The sequence below is a fragment of the Suncus etruscus genome, chromosome 6 (genome assembly GCF_024139225.1).
Source record: "Suncus etruscus isolate mSunEtr1 chromosome 6, mSunEtr1.pri.cur, whole genome shotgun sequence".
In the NCBI taxonomy this organism is placed as follows: domain Eukaryota; kingdom Metazoa; phylum Chordata; class Mammalia; order Eulipotyphla; family Soricidae; genus Suncus; species Suncus etruscus.
Window position 1 is genome coordinate 7,170,459 of NC_064853.1, and position 22,500 is coordinate 7,192,958.

Genomic DNA, 22,500 nt, shown 5'->3' on the forward strand with positions numbered 1-22,500 from the left:
TGAGTGTGGTTTTTGTGTGTCAGTCTGTGAGTTTGTATACGTGTGTGGATGAGTCCGAGCATACCAGAGTACGTGTGCATATGTGTGAATGTATTTATGCGCGACTGTGTCAGTCAGTGTGAATGTGTGAGTGTGTGTGTGTGAGTCTGGGTGTCTATTAGCGTCTGTGAGTGGACGTGTGTGTGATTTTGAGTGTGCGAAGATGTGCAGTCCTCTGTGAATGAGTGTGTGTGTGTGAGTCTGCCTATGAGCGTGAGTGTGTTAGCTGAGTAGTGGTACATGTGTTTGCAAATGTATGCATTTGCGTGAGCAAGCTTGTGCATTTGAGGGTACGTCCACGAGGATGTGTGACTGTGCAGATGTGAGAGTGTATGTGTGGATATCTGCGCATTCACTTGATTGCACCCAGCTGTGGTCTCCATGTGGAACCTCATGTCTGAGCACCCCCTGGACTCCTTGGGCATGGGATCAGTTACCTTTGGGTGTCCAAATCACCAGCCTTTGGGGTGGCTGTGGACTGGGACTATCAAGCCACCAGCCCTTCCCCTTCCCATTACATCCTGGTTGAATCTTCCCAGGAAGGGCCCTCCCCTCCCGGCCTGGTGTCCTCCAGGTTCTTTGTGGGAGGTGTCTGTCCCCAAGAGCTGGGTTTTGGGTGCTGAAAACAGGCGATGGGGGAACCTCACTGTGGGCACCTGCACTGGCACCTGCCAGTCTGTCCCTGTATCTCCGCTTCCGGTGTCGCTGGCGTCTTAACTGGCACCTCTGGGAGGGGCGCCTAGCGCCACTTGCCGGCTCTTTGCCACTCTCTCCTGGCTATTTCTCGAGGGAAGGGCTTGGCTCAAGGTCATGCCCCGCTGTTTGCCTGCCAGTGTGCTGAGACTGACCCCTAGTGTCACCTGCCCCCATCGCCGTGGCCAGGTGGGGGTCAGTGCCAAGCATTTGCCTCAAATCTCTGATACTGGATTGCCTCGACACCCTGGGACTCGGCCAGTCTGGCAGCCCTTCCTGATGCCAAATTCCTTCAGGGAATCCTTGAGGCAGCCTGTAGCCGGCAGCCTGCCGTCCATGCCAAGAGCTGAGGGATGCTTTTGAAAGCTCACCCTCATATACTGTCTGTCCTGCCTTCAGCTACCTTGGGGGGAAGCCCAGAAGGGTGGATGGACAGACAGACAGACAGGTATTTGATCTTGTTCCTGGGTCCAAACTGCCAGTGGTTTCCCTTTACTGCCTGAGCACTTGTAGTTGGGGGTTTGTTGGCCTTGAGAGCTGAAATCAGTGTCCGTAATTCTAAAATCAAAGTACAGAGGCTTTTTGGCCCTTTGCCTGAGAGAATAGTTCAGATAGGTGAGTCAGGTTCACTTTCTGTTCTCACAGATTTACTTGTTCAAAATTGTAATAAAGAAATGTTTCCTTGACTCAAATTGCAGAACATTCCTTATTAAAAAAATAAACGAGTTAGTCGGTTGGAGCCACACCCGGGAGGGTGCTTGTTTTGCATGTTGCAGTCTCGGGTTTGATCCCTCGCATCTCCTATGGTCTCTCAAGCACCACCAGGAGTAATTCCTGAGTGTAGAGCCATGAGTTACTCCTGAGTATCTTTGGGTGTGACCCAAAGCAAACACACACACACTGGACTCCAGAGAGATGGTTCATAGAACCATGCCTGAGCAGAGCCCAGTAGTCCTGGAGTTCCCACTTTAAGACCCAAAACAAAACAAAACAATAAGTGTTCCTGGAACTCTTCTTTGTTTTTGATTTTGTTTTTGGGTCTCACCTGGCGGCCCCTAGGGGTTACTCCTGGCTGTGACCTCAGAAACCACTCCTGGCAGGCTCGGGGGACCATATGGGATGCCGGGATTTGAACCATTGTCCTGGATTGGCTGCATGCAAGGCAAACACCCTACCGCTGTGCTATCTCTCCAGCCCCTGGAATTCTTTTTTAATAAATGGACCCAATCAGTGCTCACAGAGTCCTAGTTTTACACAAACTGTAGCTTGGCAAAGATTTTTGGAGAACTAGAGAGACAAGAGAGTGGGGAGGGCTTTTGTCTTGGATGCAGCTGACCTGGATTTGATCCCTGCCATCCCTATGGCCCCCTGATCCTGCCCTGCTGGGTATTGCTCCCAAATCAATACTTTTTGTTACAGGGGAAGAAATAACTTTGACTAAATGCTAATTATTATTGGCTTCCCATCATGGTTTACAAATAAAAAGTTCATCTTACGTGAAAGTACATGATTGTTGGCAGGTGAGGGACACTGCCTGTAGGCTCAGAATCGAGTGTGCCTGGGGTCTCGTTGGATGACAGCTGTCACATGGTATCAACCTATCTCCTGGCCTTGAGAAGAAACCCTGGAGAACAGGGCCACCTGCTTAGAAAGGCAGCTCGGAGGCAGCTTCCTTGGTCTGTTGTGGATCCCCTCAATGCCCAGTGTGGGGCTCTGGTGGAGCTCCCCCTCCATCCACCCACAGTGAGAGCTGGAGCTCAGGCAAACTTTTTTTTTTTGGTGGTTTTTGGGTCACACCCAGCAGTGCTCAGGGGTTACTCCTGGCTCCATGCTCAGAAATTGCTCCTGGCAGGCACGAGGGACCATATGGGACGCTGGAATTCGAACCAGTGATCAGGCAAACTTTTGTGTTGCAAGTTTCCTCATTGTAACTTTTTCTGAATATTAAAAAAAAAACACTTTATTTTGGGCAATATTTGTAAACATCAGTCATTATTGTAGATAGTAATTTAGTACTGAGTGTGGCAGGAACCGAAGGGCTTCTGGGGGTATATAGAACAGTATATGGCACTGTCTTCTCCTTCCCACTTATTATAGCCACTCTGGGGAACAACACACTTGCAGAATTGCCGGAGATCTGGCTTCAGAAGGGTCATAGCAGAGTGGGAAGTTCATTCATGCTGTTTCTTGGGGGTATTGGAAGTCAAACCTAGAACTTGACACATGTAAACTAAATGCTTCACCACTGAGCCATATATCCCTGTCCTTAGCCCCTTTTAGATAAAGTGTGTGTGTGCGCGCGCGTGTGTGTATATATATACATATATGAAATATAATTATTTTTCCTTCCTGGTGCTGGGGATTGAACTCAGGGCCCCACATACATTAGGCAAGTAAATGCTGAGCCACTTCCCCAACCTTTTAGGGTATTTGGTATTTTTTGCTTTAACCCAGAACAGGATTTTTTTTTTTTTTTTTGGTTTTTGGGCCACACCCGGTGATGCTCAGGGGTTACTCCTGGCTATGTGCTCAGAAGTCGCTCCTGGCTTGGGGGACCATATGGGATGCCGGGGGATCGAACCGTGGTCCGTCGGAGGCTAGCGCAGGCAAGGCAGGCACCTTACCTCTAGCGCCACCGCCCGGCCGGATTTTTTTTTTTAGCTAGTAATTCCTTGCTGCAGGAAGTCTGTCATGTGCATTGTGCTATGTTTAGCATCATCTCTGGTCTTGATCCATAAGATCCAAATAGCAACTCCCTGTTCTGATGATAAAAAATGTCTCTATGTAGGTGCGGGGTGGGGGTGGGGGCTTAGGGTGGGAAGGAAACCCTTTGGGGAGTGGAGAAAAGCAGGGGAAGAGGAGTTGGAAGAGGAGGAGGAAGAAGAGGAGGAAGTTTCCTGAGCATGACTAGGAATGATCGTTGAGTGCAGAGCCAGGAGTAAGTCCTGAACATTGCTAGTGTGGGATCCCCCATCCTTGCAAATATCTCTAGATATTACTGTATCACACCTGGAAGAAAACCTCAAGTCAGGGTGGACTCACTAAAAACAAGCACTTATCAGATACATAAAAAGGATACACAAGGGGGCCGGAGAGATAGCATGGAGGTAAGGCGTTCACCTTGCATGCAGAAGGTCAGTGGTTCAAATCCCGGCATCCCATATGGTCCCCTGAGCCTGCCAGGAGCGATTTCTGAGCATAGAGCCAGGAATAATCCCCGAACGCTGCTGGGTGTGACCTCCCCCAAAGAAAACCCAAAAAAACCCCCAAAAAAACAAAAAACAAAATCCCAAAACAAACAAAAGGACACACAGGTGAATTCTAGATAATTTTTGATAAATGTGTGACTATTTCTTGCAGCTGGATCAGTACAGAGATCAATTTGGTTTGATATTTCCCCACTTCAACCCCAGTCTCTTAGTGGGGTTTTACAGTGTCTCTCTCTCCATCTTTCCTTAAATCTGTGTTTTGCATGCTTATTCCAGGAAGGTAGAGTTGTAAATCAGCTAGGAAAATCATCTGGTGTTTCTATTGATTTTACTTTTTTTCCTTTCATAGATTCTTCTGTGACCATGAAAGAGAGAAATAAAGAATGACCCATGCTTTTTAAACACCTTGTCTTGAGGATTTAGTCATGTTGGAAGGTCTTGTAGCCTGGGTTCTCAATACCTATCTGGGGAAATACGTCAGTAACCTGAACACCGACCAGCTCTCAGTTGCACTGCTGAAAGGTGAGTCCTATCTATGTATTTGTAAAGCATTTTCAGTGCTTGGGGACAGGCTTGCTGGTGATTATCGACTTAGTGTTGGGTGTTGGGGACTCATCCCGGAGCCTCACACATGGTAGGTCCCCTCTCTCTCCCACTGGAGCCATATTCCTAGACTGGCATTTAAATTTTTTTTTTTTCCTTTTCGTTTTCCTTGTTTCCTTTGTTTTGTTTTTGAGCCATACTTGACTGTGCTCCGAGCTTACTCCTGGCTCTGTGCTCTGTTGTGCTCTGGTGACCGTATGGAGGCTGGAGATTAAATCTGGGTTGGCTGCATGCAAGGCAGGTGCCCTCACTGGTGTCCTGTCTCTCCAACCTAGCCCCTAAACATGCATTTTAACCTCTAAAGACAGTTTTTTTTTTCTTTAGTTTTTATTTTCCAGTTTGTCATTGCTGTTTGTTTGCTTTGGGTTTGGGGGCCACACATGGTGGTGCTCAGGGACTATTCCTGACTCTGCTCAGGAGTGCTCTCTGGCAGTGCTCTTGGATTTGAACTGGGGTGTGCAAGGTGCTGGAGAGGCTGTGAGGCAAACGCCTTCATCCCTGTTGTCTTCCCAGCTCCTCTATTCAGGATGCACGAGCATTTATTTATTTCTTTATAGTGTTGAGGATAAAAAAATGGAATACGCATGTATTTGGAGTATAGACTTCTGTGTTTTCTGATATGACGTGGATATGACTTCTTTCAGGAGAAGTTAATCATGCATATGTGTGTTTGTAGATTTTAGAGAACAGTTACTTATTTAAAATACTATGGATGGTGGCTTTATCTTTTTTTTTTTTTTTTTTTGGTTTTTGGGCCACACCTGGCAATTGTCAGGGGTTACTCAAACCACCCTTGGTCCTGGGTCTGCTGTTTACAAGGTAAATGTCCCATTGCTGTGCTGCTGTGCTATCTCTGGCCCCTGGTGGCTTTATCTTAAGCCACTTTTTGGTTTTGTGAAGCTCAGTGGAGGCAGTCGTGATGCAGTGACAGTTGACATCAGTCTTAAGTTCTTTGTGTCACTTATTAGTTCAGTGAGCAAGTCAGTCAGTGAAGGGCCATTGTACTCAGGAATCACTCCTGGTGGGCTTTGGGGCCGTATGGGTTACTAAGGCTAGAACCTGGTCAGCCATGGGCAAAGCTGTGTTTTCTCTGTGCCCCATCCCAGGAAAAATTTAAAAATTATTATTATTATTGTTATTATTTGGGCCACACCCGGTGGTGCTTATGGGTTACTCCTGGTTGTCTGCTCAGAAATAGCTCCTGGCAGGCACGGGGGACCATATGGGACACTGGAATTCGAACCAACCACCTTAGGTCCTGGATCGGTTGCTTACAAGGCAAACACCGCTGTGCTATCTCTCTGGCCCCTAAATATTATTTTTAATCCACTCCTGATGGTGTCCTGGGGTTACTCCTGGCTCTGTGCTCAGGAAGCATTCCTGGTGGGCTCTGGAGAGCTGTATGCATGCTGAGGATTGAACCCAGGTTGATCCTGTGAAGGCAAACACCCTCCTTGCTGTACTATATATAGTTCAGACCCCTAGCTGTGAAGTCTGACATAATTTTTGGAATCCTTGTCTTACTTTCTAGCAAAATGCCTAAAACTTAACACATTTTAGCCCTTGTAAGCCTATAGATACTTGGCAAATGCAACCTGCTGAATTGGAATCGGAATTGGAAAATTGCATTGTGAGTTCCTTTAGCTTAACGGAAAAATGACACTATTTTTTGAGGGGATCACATCTGCGGTGCTCAGAAATCGCCCCTGGCAGGCTTGGAGGGCCATATGGGATGCCTAATCGAACCTGGGTCTGTCCTTGGTCTGCAGCTGTGCAAGGCAAGCGCCCTTCTGCTGTGTTATCATTTTGACCCCAGAAAAATGAAACATTTTAGCAAAGAAGATACAGCTGGTCTGCAGGATGGAGAAGCATAGTTCATGCCTTCTTTATTTTTTTTTTATTATTTATTTTTTGTTTTTTGGGCCACACCCAGTGACGCTTAGAGGTTGCTTCTTGGCTGTACACTTAGATCACTCCTTGCTTGGGAGACCATATCGGATGCCAGGGTTGTAACCTAGGTCTGTCCTGGGTTAGCTGCGTGCAAGGCAAATGCCATACCGCTGTGCTATGTGCTGGCCCCAGGGTTCATGCCCTTTTTAAAAAAATGTAAATTTTTTTTTTTTTGGCCACAACTAGCAATGGCTCTGTGCTCAGGAATCACAAGTGGTGAGGCTTGGGAGCCCATAAAGAATGCCAGGGATCAAACTCCGGTCAAATGTGTGCAAGGCGAGTGCCCTCCCCTCTATGCCATTCCTCGAGGCCCACTTCACTCCTTTTGGAAAAACATTGTCTATCTAGATAAAAATACAATAGAAAACGGGGACGATGCCTTACAGCAGATTCCATTTCTGTGTCACAGATGGTTCCCCCGAGCCACTTCAGGAAGTGATCCCTGAAGATACGGGAGTTAACCCTAAGTACATCGAAGTGTGGGTCAACACACACATATACACACACCCCAGGAAAAAATAAAGTTCTTTTTTTTAATAAACCTGTGAATTTGAGGAATGTGTCTCAAAAGAAAAATACGTTTTGCTGGCCGGAGCAGTAGCACAAACGGTAGGGCGTTTGCCTTGCATGTGCTGACCTAGGATGGACCGCGTTTCGATCCCTAGCATCCCATATGGTCCCCCAAATCTGGAGTGATTTCTGAGCGCATAGCCAGGAAAAACCCCTGGGGTCACCGGGTGTGGCCCAAAAAGCAAAAAAAAAAAAAAAAAAAAAAAAGTTTTGTACTTAGATACACCAGTTTGGGCAGAATTCATATTTTTGTTGATTTTGTTTTGGGACCACACCCAGTGGTCCCAGGTCTCTTCCCAGCGCAGAGCCTGGCTGTGTTGCAAAATACTTGATTCAGGAGATCAAATTTGGGCCATCCAATGTCGTATGTTGTCCCTACCCCATACACACAGAATGTGCACTCTAGGTCTTTTTTTTGGGGGGGGGGGGCAGGAAACCACACCCAGTGATGCTCAAGGATAACTTCTGGCTCTGCACTCAGATGCTACCTGGGGTAGCATCATGCAAGGCAAATGCCCTACCTGCTGTGCTGTCGCTCTTACTGGCCTGATACTTGTTGATCTTGATGACGTAATTACGGCGAGGACGGAGGGTCCTTGGTCGACTAGACAGCTTGGGACACAGTAGAGGAAGTGAAGTCCTGGTTGAGAAACTTGGGGGTTTGACAGCTCTCTGGGCTGAATCCAGGCCTTCCACTTGCCAGTCATTTGGGGGAAATGGCTCAAATTATTCGTGCTGCAGCTTCTCTTTCTGAAAAGTGAAGGTGAAGGTGGTATTCATTACTTATTTATTTATTTTCGATTTTTTGGCCACATCTGGTGATGCTCATGGCTTCCTCCTGGCACTGCCTTCAGGAATGACTCCTTGCAGTGCTCTGGGAACTATTTGGTTGTTTTTTTTTTTTTTTTTTTCCATGGGGGGTACACCCAGCAAAGTTTAGGGCTTACTCCTGGCCTGGAATCTCTCCTGACTTGGGGGTGGGGGGCACCATATGGAATACATGGAATACCAGGGATCGAACCCAGGTCAGCAAGTGCCCTCCCTGCTGTGCTATATCTCGTCCCCACTGGGGACTATTTGGGATGCCAAAGATTGAACCCAGGTTGGCTGCGAGTGCCCTGTACTGGCTGTACTGTTTCTCTGGCCCCTGAAGATGGTATTGATTTTTTCCTAAACTTCCAAAGCTGGGCAAAGTAACATAGATCTCGGAGCTTGGAACTCTTCCTGGTGTAATATGAAACCTTTCAGGATGATGGACAGTTTTTCTCTGGTAGTCTCACTCTGGGTAGATACATGGCAGAGGGAGTCTGTGAGGGCCAAGGTGTCGCGTGGCAGATTTTACTTTGGCCATTGGGGCTTGGGAATGCTGGGCTAGAGAGGGGTACTAAGAGGAGGGATGGAAGATACTGAGGGCTCAGGCTGAGGGTCATGCCCCGGCTTTTCCCCATTAGCCAGGGTTGACAGTGAGCATCCATTACCCTCTGTCTGACATCTGGAGGATCTGAAGAACTTAGGCACTTCTTCACCCCGGTGCTCTGATGTTTTGGCAAAGTGTTCTTCCTTCCTCCCTGCTGCAGACATGGGACAATGGGCAAAGCTCTGGTCTGGCCCATGGCTGACCCGGTTTCAATCCCTGGCACCCCATATGGTTGCCTTAGACCAGCCAGGAGTGCTACCTGAGTGCACAGCCAAGAGTAAGCCCTGAGCACACCCAGGCATGGCTCCAAACCCCAAAATGAAGACATTAAGTTAATACTCAGGGCTCTTGGCCTGGAAGGGACCTTTCCAGCTGGGCCAGTTGTGGGTACTTATTAGAGAGAGATGGGAACCTACAGGCTTAACCCAGTTGTTAAGGGTGTCTCTTTTTTCAAGACCAGCTCTAGGCCACTCTTTCTACTCCTTTTTTGACCTTTCTCCTTTCACGACCATCTCCCTCCCCATGCACTTGAACTGGTTTAATTTTTCATGGTACGGATCTATACCTCTGCTTCTTTGTTTCCCAGACTGTGCAGCAGCCAGGGAAAGCGAGACTTATCTGTCTCTTACAGATTTGGGTATTGAGAAATAGGACAAGTGACTCAGACGCTGGTGATGATGCTTCCGAGGAGGGGGGAGCTGTGAGCCTTCCCCTGCCAGTCACTCCCAGATTATCAGGGATCTTTGGTCCATGTCTTCCCTCTGTGGAAGGAAGGTACTTTCTGGGCTCTCTGGGCCTAATAACTTTTCCTTCTCATCAATCTTAAGGTCTATGGAGCTCCATGTGGGAAATGTTCTAAAAGTGTAAGAAAAATCATTTGGCTGCATTTTTGTTTGAGCCTGCCAAATTGCTAGATTTGAAAAAAAAAAAAAAAAAAGCATGAATTTTTTTTTTTTAACCCAAGGTTCTGTGATTTATAAACTAATCTCACTACTACTGTCAGCTTCTTTCACCCATGTCCGCCGACACCACCACTCCCTTCAAACCAGCTCCTGAAGGCACAATTTTAAGTTTGGTCATTGTCATTTGTTTATTTGTTAGATTTGAACACTTCTTTCAAAGCCAGTAATACCCAAGTCTTGAATAATCATTTCTTGGAAAAATACTATTTGTTCACTTGTCTGCCAGGGGAGATGGCTTCTGGCTTTTTTTTTTTTTTTTTTCTCCTGGCTTTCTCTGTGATGCTAGTATTGGTTCATTAATGGTGGCAGTGGTCTGTATTTCTGTTTTTGAAAATCCTCCTCTTAGGCAGATTTAATGACTGGAAATAACCTTGTACTGCTATTTCCAGAATTTTTGCGGTTGGTCTCCCCAGCTCCTTGAGGATGGGGTGTCCTGTGGTCTTGGGGTGCTGGGCAAAGCAGGTGCTGGATGTCTGTGTGCATGAGTGACTTCAGTGGTATGCCTGGGACACACCTAGACTGTTTCTTCCTGCCTGAGGCGCCTCTTCGTTCCATGCCTGAGTGTCACACCTGCTGTTGGAGGTGTGGGGAGAACATGGAGAGTCTGTTGGGGTGGGGACGCAGGTACTTCCTTTCCAGGGTCTGCTTTATTCCACTTCACTGCTGTCTTGGGCTTGAGTGGGTGAGATGTGTGTTAGCACCTTTAGGTTTTGATGTTTTGGGCTCAGAGAGAGCCTGGTAGGGAGCCGAAGATCTTGCCTTTTATCTCAGACCCTGATGTTAACAGGCCTTACCCAGGGACCTGAAAACTGGCAGATGGCCAGAGCACACTGCTGAGGGTGGTGTTTGCAAAAACCACCTACGGAAAGATAGCACTAGTAGCATGTCACTTCAGCCATGTGCCGCAGGCTTCTGGGAGAAGAAAGATCACCACCCAGCCCTTCTTCATCTGTGCAGCCTCCTCGAGTGAAGAAGGAAAGCCCAGCTATTAATAAGTCAGCCTCAGCAATTGTTGACATGAGTAGGACTGCAAGCTGCCCGGGACTCTGTAACTAGGTTTTAGATATTAATGTTAAACTTGCTCATTAGCCTTCTTTTTCCTTTTATTTTGGATGATGCATGGCAGTGTTCAGAGCTCATTTCTGGCTATGTACTCAGAAATTAACTACTTGTAGGTTTGGGGGATCACCTGGGATTGCTGGGGATCAAACCTGGGTGGACCATATGCTATGGCTCTGGCCCCTTTTCTTCTTCTTCTCCTTCTCCTCCTCCTCTCCTCCTCCTCCTCCTCCTCTTCTTCTTCTCCTTCTCTTTCTCCTTTTCCTCCCCCCATCTCGCCTCTTCCTCCTCCTCCTCCTCCTCCTCTTCCTCCTCCTCCTCCTCCTCCTTCTCCTTCTTCTTCTTCTTCTTCTTCTTCATCTTCATCTTTACTCTTTTTTCTTTTTCTTTTATTTTGTTGTTGCCACATTTGAAGGTACTACTCCTGGCTCAGTTCTCAGAGGAACATGTGGTCCTGGGTTTCAGTTATAAACAGAACACCCCCCATCACCAGTGCAACATTCCCACCACCAATGCCCCCCACCTCCCCCACCCCTGCCTGTATTCGCTACAGGCATTCTACTTCTCTCATTCTTTAACATTGTCATGTTAGTTGTTAGTGTAGTTATTTCCCTAACAGAGTTCACCACTCTTTGTGGTGAGCTTCAAATTGTGAGCCAGTCCTTCCAGCACTTGACTCTATTGTCTCTGGGCCTTATTACAGTAATGTCTTTTTTTTTTTTTTTTTTTGGTTTTTGGGCCACACCCGGTAATGTTCAGGGGTTACTCCTGGTTATGTGCTCAGAAGTTGCTCCTGGCTTGGGGGACGACCATATGGGATGCTGGGGGATCGAACCGCGGTCCGTCCAAGGCTAGCGCAGGCAAGGCAGGCACCTTACCTCTAGCGCCACCGCCCGGCCCCCTACAGTAATGTCTTTAATTTTTCTTAAAACCCATAGATGAGTGAGACTATTCCGCGTCTATCTCGCTCCCTCTGACTTATTTCACTTAACATAATAGATTCTATGTATGTAGGAAAATTTCATGACTTCATCTCTCCTGATGGCTGCATAATATTCCATTGTGTATATGTACCACAGTTTCTTTAGCCATTCATGCATCTTGGTTGTTCCCAGAATCTGGCTATTGTAAGTAGCGCTGCAATGAATATAGGTGTGAAGAAGGGATTTTTGAATTGTATGGTCTTGGGGATTGAACCTGGACCTCCTGCATGCAGAACCTCTACTCCAGCCTGCTGAGCCATTTCTCTAGGCTCCCCTCCACCCCCACTTTTCATGATTTGCACAGAGTAAGTATTGGTCTCATTTGTTGAGTGAATTTTTCCTGAAATTTTTTTAACTTTTTTTTTATTTTTCAGGTGCTGTTGAGTTAGAAAACTTGCCATTAAAGAAAGATGCCTTGAAAGAACTGGAATTACCATTTGAAGTCAAAGCTGGTATGTGGAACAAAAGGGGAGAGAGCCTTGTTTGGAACACCTGGCAGGCCTAGCTGGAGTTGGGGGTCTGTGACCAGGAAGGAGCGGGAGAGGAAGTGGGGGCACTTTGACTGGTCTCAGAAGTGTGACTCTAGAACAGTGTTTTTCAACCTTTTTGTGCAAAGGCACACTTTTTTCATAAAAAAAAGTCACGAGGCACATCACCATTAGAAAGTGTTAAAAAAATTGAACTGTGCCTATATTGACTGTATATAAAGTAATTCTCTTGAATAGGAATCAAATAATCACAAAGAAATTCTTTTATAATTACTTTATTATGAAATAATCTAACGATTGGTCTATTTGTGAGCCGAAACTGCCTGTTATGGATGAAATTGGAATTTTCCCCATGACACACTAGTTGAAAAACGCTGCTCTAGGAGAATAGTGGCAGGATCACCTTGGCTGGTGGGGGAGAGGTCAGCTTACTGCTGACCTCAAATCTCCAAGGGGGTGTCATATGTTACAAAACCTGTGCATTTAATAAGATCTGCAGGAGTTTTTTTTTTTTTTTAGGTTTTTGGTTTACACCTAGCGGTGCTCAGGGATTACACCTGGCTTTATGCTCAGAAATCACTCCTGGGGGCCGGAGTGGTGGCGCAGCGGTAGGGCATTTGCCTTGTATGCGGCTGACCTAGGATGGACCTTGGTTCCATCCCCTGGCATCCCATATGGTCCCCCAAGCCAGGAGCGATTTCTGAGTGCATAGCCAGGAGTAACCCCTGAGAGTCACTGGGTGTGGTTCCCCCCACCCCCCAAAAAAAATGTTAAAAAAAAATTGCTCCTGGCAAGCATGGGGGACCTCATGGGATGCTGGGATTCGAACCACCTTCTGTCCTGGATTGGCTGCATGCAAGACAAATGCCCTACCACTGTGCTGTTTCTCCGGCCCATTTGTTTTGTTTTTGGGCCACACCAGGCAGTGCTCAAGGATTACTCCTGGCCCTGAACTCTTGGTGGTGTTCTGGGGACCACATGTCATGCTGGGGATTGAACCTAGGTTGTCCCATGTGCAAGGCAAATAAATACCTACAGACTGTACTGTACTAGCGTTCCAGCACCTATGTTTAGAATTCTTAAGTCTGTCTTTAGTAGAATACTAAGGTATTCTATTAGTCTACCAAAGTATTCTAGAAAGAGGAGGTTCTTTCTGAGTTCCAGGTTTTTATTTTATTATTATTACTATTTTTGGTTTTTGGGCCACAACCAGCGGCGCTCGGGTTACTCCTGGTTTTGTGCTCAGAAATCACTCATGGCAGGCTCGGAGACCATCTGGGATGCCAGGAATTGAACCCTGGTCTGTCCTGGGTCAGCCAGGCAAATGCCCTACTGCTGTGCTATCACTCTGGCTCCTTATTTTATTTTTTAAATTCAATTAATTTTTTTTTGCCACACCCAGTGTGCTCAGGGGTTACTCCTGCTCTGTGCTTAGAAATCTCTCCTGGCATGGGCCTGGAGAGATAGCATGGAGGTAAGGCGTTTGCCTTGCATGCAGAAGAACGGTGGTTCGAATCCCGGCATCCCATATGGTCCCCCGTGCCTGCCAAGGGCGATTTCTGAGCATAGAGCCAGGAGTAACCCCTGTGTGCTGCCGGGTGTGACCCAAAAACCAAAAAAAAAAAAAAAAAAAAAAAAGAAATCTCTCCTGGCAGACTTGGGGGATCTCATATGGGATGTTGGGAATTGAATCTGGGTTGGCTGTGTACAAGGCAAGCATCCTACCCACTGTGCTATCACTCTGGCCCCATCAGGTTTTTATTTTTTGTTTGTTTTTTGGGTCATACCCAGTGGTGCTCAGGGGTTACTCCTGGCTCTGTGCTCAGAAATTGCCCCTGGCTGGCACAGGGGATGAAGTGGCTGCGTGCAAGGCAAATGCCCTACTGCTGTGCTATCGCTTTGGCCCATGTTTTCATTTTAAATATCACCAAGAGACCATTTGTTGTCTCTTTCACCTTATGTTGGGGCTGTGCAGCTCAACATTTGATTTTGTGTTCCGTATCTGCTCTATTCTGGCCTTGTGTGCGGCCCTGGGAAAGTTCCCGGGCCTTCCATGTGCTTCCTCACTGTGGACATGGGATGAGAAGGCTGCAGAGAACCCAAGAGGCACAGCCCTGGCCTTGCCTGCCAGCAGATCCAGTTTTGAGTCTTAGCACTGCATATGGTCCCCACACACCACCAAGCAGCCTCTAAGCACCTCAGGGTGTGACCCCAAAACTAAACACTGGAAGATGAGTTAAGACTAGTGCCCAGATCATGGGGCTGGAACGGTAGTAATTGACATCGCTGTGCTCTGTGCCTCACCACTCATTAAATATTGGCACTTGCTAGAAGATTCTGTTGTGACCTGCTTTGGTCAGGAATCAAAGCTGGTCATGGAGTAAAAAAGAAAATACTTTCTCTTGAATGGCCCCTCATTCCTGTTTAAATCCCCCTCATGGTTCCACTATAGCCAGTGGGTCCCTGTCTTTCTCTTGTTTTATTTAGGGTTAATCACATTACAATAAAGTACAAATCAAATGCAGGCTGAGGCAAGAGATTTCAGCTTTCTTGAAGTCAGTGAGGGTAAACATGGAGTACTGGGTGAACTGCCAGAGGCCAGGCAGGGACCCTGACACACGAGAATCCCAGAGGGATGGCGCTCTGAGGCTTCTTCCAAACCAAAGGGTTTGGGTATCAGCACCAGGAGAGGTTCTGGGAGAAAGGTGATGACAAAGTACTTTTTATGAAAGTGATCTTTTTTTTTTTTTTTTTTTGGTTTTTGGGCCACACCCGGTAACGCTCAGGGGTTACTCCTGGCTATGCGCTCAGAAGTCGCTCCTGGCTTGGGGGACCATATGGGACGCCGGGGGATCGAACCGCGGTCCGTCTCCTAGGCTAGCGCAGGTAAGGCAGGCACCTTACCTCCAGCGCCACCGCCCGGCCCCGAAAGTGATCTTTTTTTAATGCCCTCCTGCAAAAACGAAATGCCCTGTAACAGAAATTGTATTTTATTGTCCTGCAGCTGTTACCCTAAGCCACTTAATGTGGAATTGCAGCCAGCTATAAATTATTGTTAGTTATTGTTAAAATGCTTGGTTGTGAGAGCTGGTATCTGATTTCAGTTGTAATACAGAAAACTGATTTTAGGGCTGAGCAGTAGCACAGCGGGTATAGTGTTAGCCTTGCATGATTCTGACCTGGATTTGATCCCCGGCATCCCATATGGTTCCCTGAGCACAGCCAGGAGTGATTTCTGAGTACAGAGCTAGGAGGAATCCCTGAGCATCTCTGGGTGTGACCTCAAACCAAAACAAAAGTGAAAGCAAAAGAAAGTTCTCCCAGGGCACTCAGCTTTATCATCAGCACACCTGCCTGACACTTCCTGTTCTGTGTTAATAGTGCCACTATGACATTCAGTACCTGTGGCTCTGTGGACATGTTCTAGGAGTACATGGGACACCTTGAAAGTCCTCTTCTCCCAGTATGTACTTCTTACCAGCCGGCTAGTCAAGGCAGAGTCACGGTGAACTTTTTCCAGCCCCTAATTTCATATACTTGGTCTTTAAGAAAATCTTAGTTTTTTTTCTTTTGCGGGGGCCATACTTGGCAGTGCTCAGTGACTGCTCTTGGCTCTGTGCTGGGCTCACTCACTCCTAGCTGTGCTCAGGGAACTATGCAGTGCTGAGGATCGAACCCATGCCTCTGGCATGCACAGCATGTGCTTTAGCGCTTTGAGCGTGGTCCCCCACCCCATGTCTTACTCTTACAGACCTCAGCTTAATAACATTCATTTCATGTGGATGAGAACCTGTTTTCTTTCCTTTTTTTTGTGTGTGTGTGTGTGGTTTTTGGGTCACACCCGGCAGTGCTCAGGTGTTACTCCTGGCTTCATGCTCAGAAATTGCTCCTGGCAGGCACGGGGGACCATATGGGATGCCGGTATTCGAATCGATGGCCTTCTGCATGCAAGGCAAACGCCTTACCTCCATGCTATCTCTCTGGCCCCGAAAACCTGTTTTCTTAAAATTGGAAACCAGTGGGTAAAAGTTAAAGTAGCTCCTTAAGGAAAACTTGCAGTTTACGAAAAAATGGAAAGGAGAGAAATGGGGCCAGAATGATAGTACAGCAAGTAGGGCATTTACAGCAAGTAGGGCATTTGCCTTAAATGTGGCTGACTCAGGCTCCACCCCTGGCACCCCATATGGTGCCTTGTTTTTCCCTTGGGATTGATACTGGAGTACAGAGTCAGCAGTAAGCCCTGAGCACTGCAGGATATGCCCCACAAAAGAAAAAAAAATAAAGCAACACAAAACTGAAAACAACAAAAAAGAGGCTGGAGAATAGCACAGCAGTAGGGCATTTGCCTTGCATGGGGCCATGTGGGAACGAACCTGGTTTGATTCCCGGAATCCCATATGGTCCCTCAGCCTGCCAGGAGTGATTTCTGAGCTCAGAGCCAGGAGTAACCCCTGAGCACCGCTGGGTGTGGTCCCCCTAAAACAAAAAACAACAACAAAAATGTGGACAGGTAATAATAAGATTTTTTTTCCCCTTCTCTCAGGCTTAATTGGCAAGGTAACCCTGCAGATTCCCTTCTATCGCCCCCATGTGGACCCTTGGGTGATATCCATCTCCAGCCTTCACTTAATTGGAGCCCCTGAAAAAATACAGGATTTTAATGATGAAAAGGAGAAGCTGTTGGAAAGGGAGCGGAAGAAAGCTCTACTTCAAGCCTTGGAGGAAAAATGGAAGGCAAGGCAGAGCCCCGTCGTCCCTGGTGCAGTTGTGGGGAGACTCAGTGAGCAGGCACAGCCTTTGCTAACCCTGGCTCTCTCCTTTGTAGAGCGAGCGCCAGCAGAAGGGGGAATCCTACTGGTATTCAGTGACGGCCTCCGTGGTTACCAGGATCGTGGAGAACATTGAAGTAGGTCTCGTCGGCATTCTTTTTTCCTTTTTTTTTTTTTTTTGGGTCACATCAAGCGGCGCTCTGGGGTTATTCCTGGCTCTTTGCTCAGAAATCACTCCTGGCAGGCTCGGGGATCATATGGTATGCTGGGGTTCGAACCACCATCCGTCTTGGATTAGCTGTGTGCAAGGCAAACGCCCTACTGCTGTGCTGTTGCTCTGGCTCCTTGTCTTCCTTCCTTCCTTCCTTCCTTCCTTCCTTCCTTCCTTCCTTCCTTCCTTCCTTCCTTCCTTCCTTCCTTCCTTCCTTCCTTCCTTCCTTCCTTCCTTCCTTCCTCCCTCCCTCCCTCCCTCCCTCTCTCCCTTCCTTCCATCTTTATTTAAAAACCTTGATTACAAATATGATTGTAGTTGGGTTTCAGTCATATAAAGAACCAGCCCCTTTCACTAGTGCAAAATTCCCATCCCCAATGTCCCAAATCTCCTTCCTTCTCCTTTGTGGTCTTTCTTATGTGAAAACATAACAGGGCGGTCTCAGGCCCCAAGCATGTGCCTTAAGTCTCAGTTCTTCGTTCTCCCACTTATGTGGTGCCGAGAGTGTTGCTAGCTGCCTAGGTGTGCCTCTGGGGAGGCCATGCCAAGGTGCAAACCTGAAAAGCCAGTCCCGAACTCTGGGCCAACCCAGATTTTTCTCGAATCAGCTAGTGTGAGTAGGAGTTTTCCTCTCACTTGCATTGCGCTCACCACAATTTCCCTTTGCCTCTCGTAATCCCTCTTGCTAAAGGATGCACTGTTTGTCCTGCCTGAATCTTGTGCTTGACCTCTCTGGTGTGTTTCTTTATCTGTGAGATGAGGCACCTTCTGTTCTAGTGGGTTTATAGTGAACTGTGGGGGCTGGGGAAGTAGTTCAGGGTTCAGAGGAGCGTGACTCGGCATGAGCAATAGTACAGCAAGTAGATCATTTGCCTTGCATGTAGCTGACCCGGGTTCGAGCCCTAATATCCCTTAGGGTTCTCAGAGCTCATCTGGAGTAATTCCTGAGTATTGAGCCAGGAGCAATCCCTGAGCATTGCGGGGTGTGGCACCCAAACAAAAATAAAATCAGGAGCAAACAATAACAACAACCCAGAGATGTGTGACTTGTCTATGCCAGGACCTAATTTCAATTTCTGGCATCCATGGCCCTAACTTTGAACTGTATAGTGGATTGGTCAAGTGTTATTCCTGGTTTCCTTGAGTTCCGCTTGATTGTTCCTTTCTCCCAAACCGCCACCCCCCCCCAAACAACAAATTGTGAGCAACTGATAAAAGTTCTTTTTTATTTTTGTTTTTTTGGGCCATACCCGGCAGTGCTCAGGGGTTACTCGTGGCTCTCTGCTCAGAAATTGCTCCTGGCAGGCACGGTAACCACATGGGATGCCGGGATTCAAACCAATGTCAGTCCTTGGTCGGTCACTTGCAAGGCAAACACCCTACTGCTTTGCTATCTCTCTGGCCCTGATAAAAATTCTTTATCTCTTAATGAAGTATGTGGTGAGGTTTGATGAATTATAGTGCTAGGGCTATTGACCACATTTTTTTTCTCTCGCTAACTAGGTCAGAGTTCAAACTCACGTTCCCAAATGTCGTAAGAGTTAACCTCTCCTTAATCACCTTGAGGGTTTTCTTGCAATACCAATATGACACAGGACAAATGGGCTCAAGGCCTGTCTGAGGTACCACTGAGGTTCCTAAATAGCACAGTTGAGATTCCTTAACAGTCCTTTGAGGTTTCTAAGCAGCACAGTTTATATAGTACAGCTTTTTTTTTTTTTTTTTTTTTTTGGTTTTTGGGTCATACCTGGCAGTGTTCAGGGGTTACTCCTGGCTGTCTGCTCAGAAATAGCTCCTGGCAGGCACGGGGGACCATGTGGGACACCGAGATTCGAACCAATCATCTTTGGTCCTGGATCGGCTGCTTGCAAGGCAAACGCCGCTGTGCTATCTCTCCGGGCCCAATACAGCTTTAATTTTTATTTATTTTTTTTTTGCCCACATCTGGTTATGTTTAGAGTTTACTTCTGACTCAGGAAATCACTCCTGGAGTGCTTGGAGTACTATTTTGGGTGCTGCGGATCAAACCCAGATTGACCACGTATTAGGCAAATATTGTCCTTGGTCTTCTGTGCACATGTACAGTACAGTTGGTGTTGTTATACTTCCAGACAGCACAGTGTATACAGAACAGTTTGAACCGACATTTTGAGCAGAACAGTTTGAATAGTACTGTCCCCAATTGTATATTGTGACGGTGTTGGTTTCTTACCTGGAATATTGGCAAAATGGTCCATATGTTTGGGTAGCTGTGTTGAGTTCCTTTTTCCAGGCACTTATTTTGCTGTCACAGAATTAAAAATAATTCCCTAATATTACTATTTTACCTTTAATAGATGAGTTCATATATCATAAAATTAACACTTTTTTTTTTTTTTTGGTTTTTGGGCCACACCCGGTGGTGCTCAGGGGTTACTCCTGGCTTTCTGCTCAGAAATAGCTCCTGGCAGGCATGGGGGACCATATGGGACGCCGGGGATTCGAACCAACCACCTTAGGTCCTAGGTTGACTGCTTGCAAGGCAAATGCAGCTGTGCTATCTCTTCAGCCCCAATTAACACTTTTTGTTGTGATTTTTTGGCTATACCCAGGGGTGCACAGAGCTTACGTTTGTTTCTGCTTTCAGGAATCACTCAATGGGCTCAGGGACCGTATGGGGTGCTGGAGATTGAACCTGAGTCTGTCTCATGCAAAGCAAACACTTTAACTACTATAATCTATTTACTGCCTTTTTTTTAATTTTGGGGATACAATTGGCAGTACTCACGGCTTACTCCTGCTCTGCACTTAGCATCACTCTTGTTGATGCTCCAGGAACTAACTATATGGGATGCTGGTTGGCTAGGTACAAGGCAAGTGCCTCTGTACTTTCTATTCAGAATTCTCTATAATCCATTTCTTATTTTTTTTTTTTTTTGGTGGGGTTATTCATGGTGCTCAGGGATCATTCCTAGTGATGTTTGGGGACAATACGAGTGCTGGGAATTAAATCTGGGTCAACTCCATTCAAGGCGAGCACCTTATTCTCTTTGTCCTCTATACTATCTTCTTGACCCCATATCTATTTTTTTTATCATATTTAGAAATTATACATCAATCACCATTAACTCAACATTGTTATCACCCAGAGAAATTCAATACTCAGTTCAGTGGTTACTCCCATTTTCTCTTTCACCAGCAACTACTGGCTATGTGCTTTTTTTTTTGTTTGTTTTTGGATCACATCCGGCGGTGCTCAGGGGTTACTCCTGGCTCTGCACTCGAGATTGCTCCTGGCAGGCACAGGGAACCATATCGGATGCTGGGATTTGAACCACTGTCTGTACTGGATCGGCTGCTTGCAAGGCAAACGTCCTAGCGCTGTGTTATCTCTTTGGCCCATGTTCTTTTTCTTTAATCAAAAAAAAGATTGGGGGGACCACACCCAGTGGTGGTCAGGTCTGATTCCTGGCTCTGTGCTCCAAGATTACTCCTGGTGGTGCTTAGAGGACCATACGGGGTGCTGAGGATCAAACTGGGGTTTGCCATCTGCAACGTAAGCAAGCACCCTGCTTGCTGTGCTGTCTCTGTTCCACTACACTATGCTCTTCATGACTTTTTTTTTTTTGTTTGTTTTTTGTTTTTTTTTGGTCACACCTAGCAGCACTCAGGGGTTACTCCTTGCTCTATGCTCAGAAATCGCTCCTGGCAGACTCGGGGGACTATATGGGATGCCAGATTCAAACCACTGTCCTTCTGCATGCAAGGCAAGTGCCTTATCTCCATGCTATCTCTCTGGCCCCAATGACTTTTCTTTTTAAACATTTCATATAGATGGACTTATACATAATGGGACCGGAAATTGAAGTGTAATTAACATTTATTTTCTGTTAGTTTCAGGAATATAGCATAATTATTAGAATTATCTGAATACATTGTGAAATGACTATAACACATCCCTGTCATTTGTCTCTTGATCCAATCACAGTTTTTATTTTTTTTTTATCCCATCACTATTAAACCTACCCTTTTCTTTAACCATCCAAATGTCTTTCTTGTGTAAAGTGCGGTTTTTAAAATTTTTTTATTTTATATTTTATTATCATTGATGTTTAGAATACTGTTCATGATAGGATTTAATGCATACAGATTTCAGATATCACAGTTGACACCAGCATGTCCACTGCATTTTTTATTTTTTATTTTTTTGGTTTTTGGGTCACACCCAGCAGCGCTCAGGGGTTACTCCTGGCTCCACACTCAGAAATCACTCCTGGCAGGCTCAGGGGACCTTATGGGATGCCGGGATTCAAACCACTGTTCTTCTGCATGTAAGGCAAATGCTGTACCTCCATGCTATCTCTCTGGCCCGCATTTTTTATTTTTTGAATCCAGTTACAAGTGAAGTCCTTATTCCTCCTTCTCCTTCATCCTCCTCCTCCCTCCTTCTCCTCTTTCTTTTCCTTTTTCTCTTCCTCTTCCTTTTCTTCCTCTTCATCTTTCTCTTCCTCTTCTTTCTCTTCCTCCTTCTCCTCCTCCTTGATTCCAGTTTGCCCAGAGGTGACTGGGCGAAGCTTTAAAAGGGAGAATGAAGATATTCAAGGTAGAGTTTCAGAGGTGAGAAATGGTGAAGGGATGGTCATTGTTAGTCTAAGACCAGCCCCATGTGCAAGCTGGATTTAAGTCCCACACTGAGGCTCAGAGAGAAGAGGCCTTTCCTTTCCCGATGATTTCATTTCAGAGGAGCCATGTTCAGATCTTAGTTATAGGACATACTTTTACATCTCAGGACAGAGAAGAAATTAGAATTGTAAGCCTTTTTGGTAAATGCTCCAAGGAACGGAGGTCCTAGGTTTGATCCCAGTACCCCATGTGGTGCCCTGCCAGGAGTGATCCCTGAGTGCAGAGCTAGGAGTAAGCCCTGGTCAACCAGCAGGTGAGTTCTCCCTGCCTGCTACACATGGACACACTCTTTCCCCAAGGGGGAAAAAAAAGAAAAGATAAGGAGGTGAAGTTCGAACCACCAACTTGACACTTTCCCAGAAAGGAATTCAGAAGGGGGCTTGGTTGCATCTCTGTCTGGTCTGGTGCTTTCACACGTGCAGAGCAGGAACTACCTGGCTGCCTCCCTGCCTTAGCCTTGTTTGGTGATTTTAACTGTACTCGGATGTAGAAAGTGACAACTCAGCTGGAGTTGTGTTCATTGTGGAGGGTGCTTTGACCCATACCCAGGGGGATGGGGGCCCAGCTTTCTGTCTGGAAACTGCTAGTGGTGCTTGGACGTCTGTGCAGTGCCAGGGATCAAATCAGGATCAGCTGCAGGCAAGGCAAGTACTTGAGCCCTGGTACGATGGTTGCTGGAGTCCCTCACTATAGTCATGATTTGCATTTTCATGATGATTTGTTCCTGAGTATCTTTTCACATGATTATTGGCCCTTTGTATCTCTCTATTTTTTTTTTTTTTTTTAATTTTGGGTCACACTCAGTGGTTCTCAGGGATTACTCTGGCTCTGCTTTCAGGAATTACTTCTGGTAGTCTCAGGGCTCAGGAGACCATTTATGATGCC

General features: G+C 46.5%; 1 protein-coding gene across 1 annotated transcript in view; it reads left to right on the forward strand.

The window, feature by feature from the left end:
• Positions 1–22,500, forward strand: part of VPS13D (vacuolar protein sorting 13 homolog D) — a 279,559-nt gene that overhangs the window by 1,219 nt on the left and 255,840 nt on the right. Inside the window, exons 2-5 of the mRNA XM_049775406.1 lie at positions 4,291–4,463; positions 11,860–11,937; positions 16,517–16,707; positions 16,799–16,879. Coding sequence (XP_049631363.1) covers positions 4,367–4,463; positions 11,860–11,937; positions 16,517–16,707; positions 16,799–16,879 — 447 coding nt within the window. The 5' untranslated portion in view covers positions 4,291–4,366. The remainder of the gene's footprint in view (positions 1–4,290; positions 4,464–11,859; positions 11,938–16,516; positions 16,708–16,798; positions 16,880–22,500) is intronic.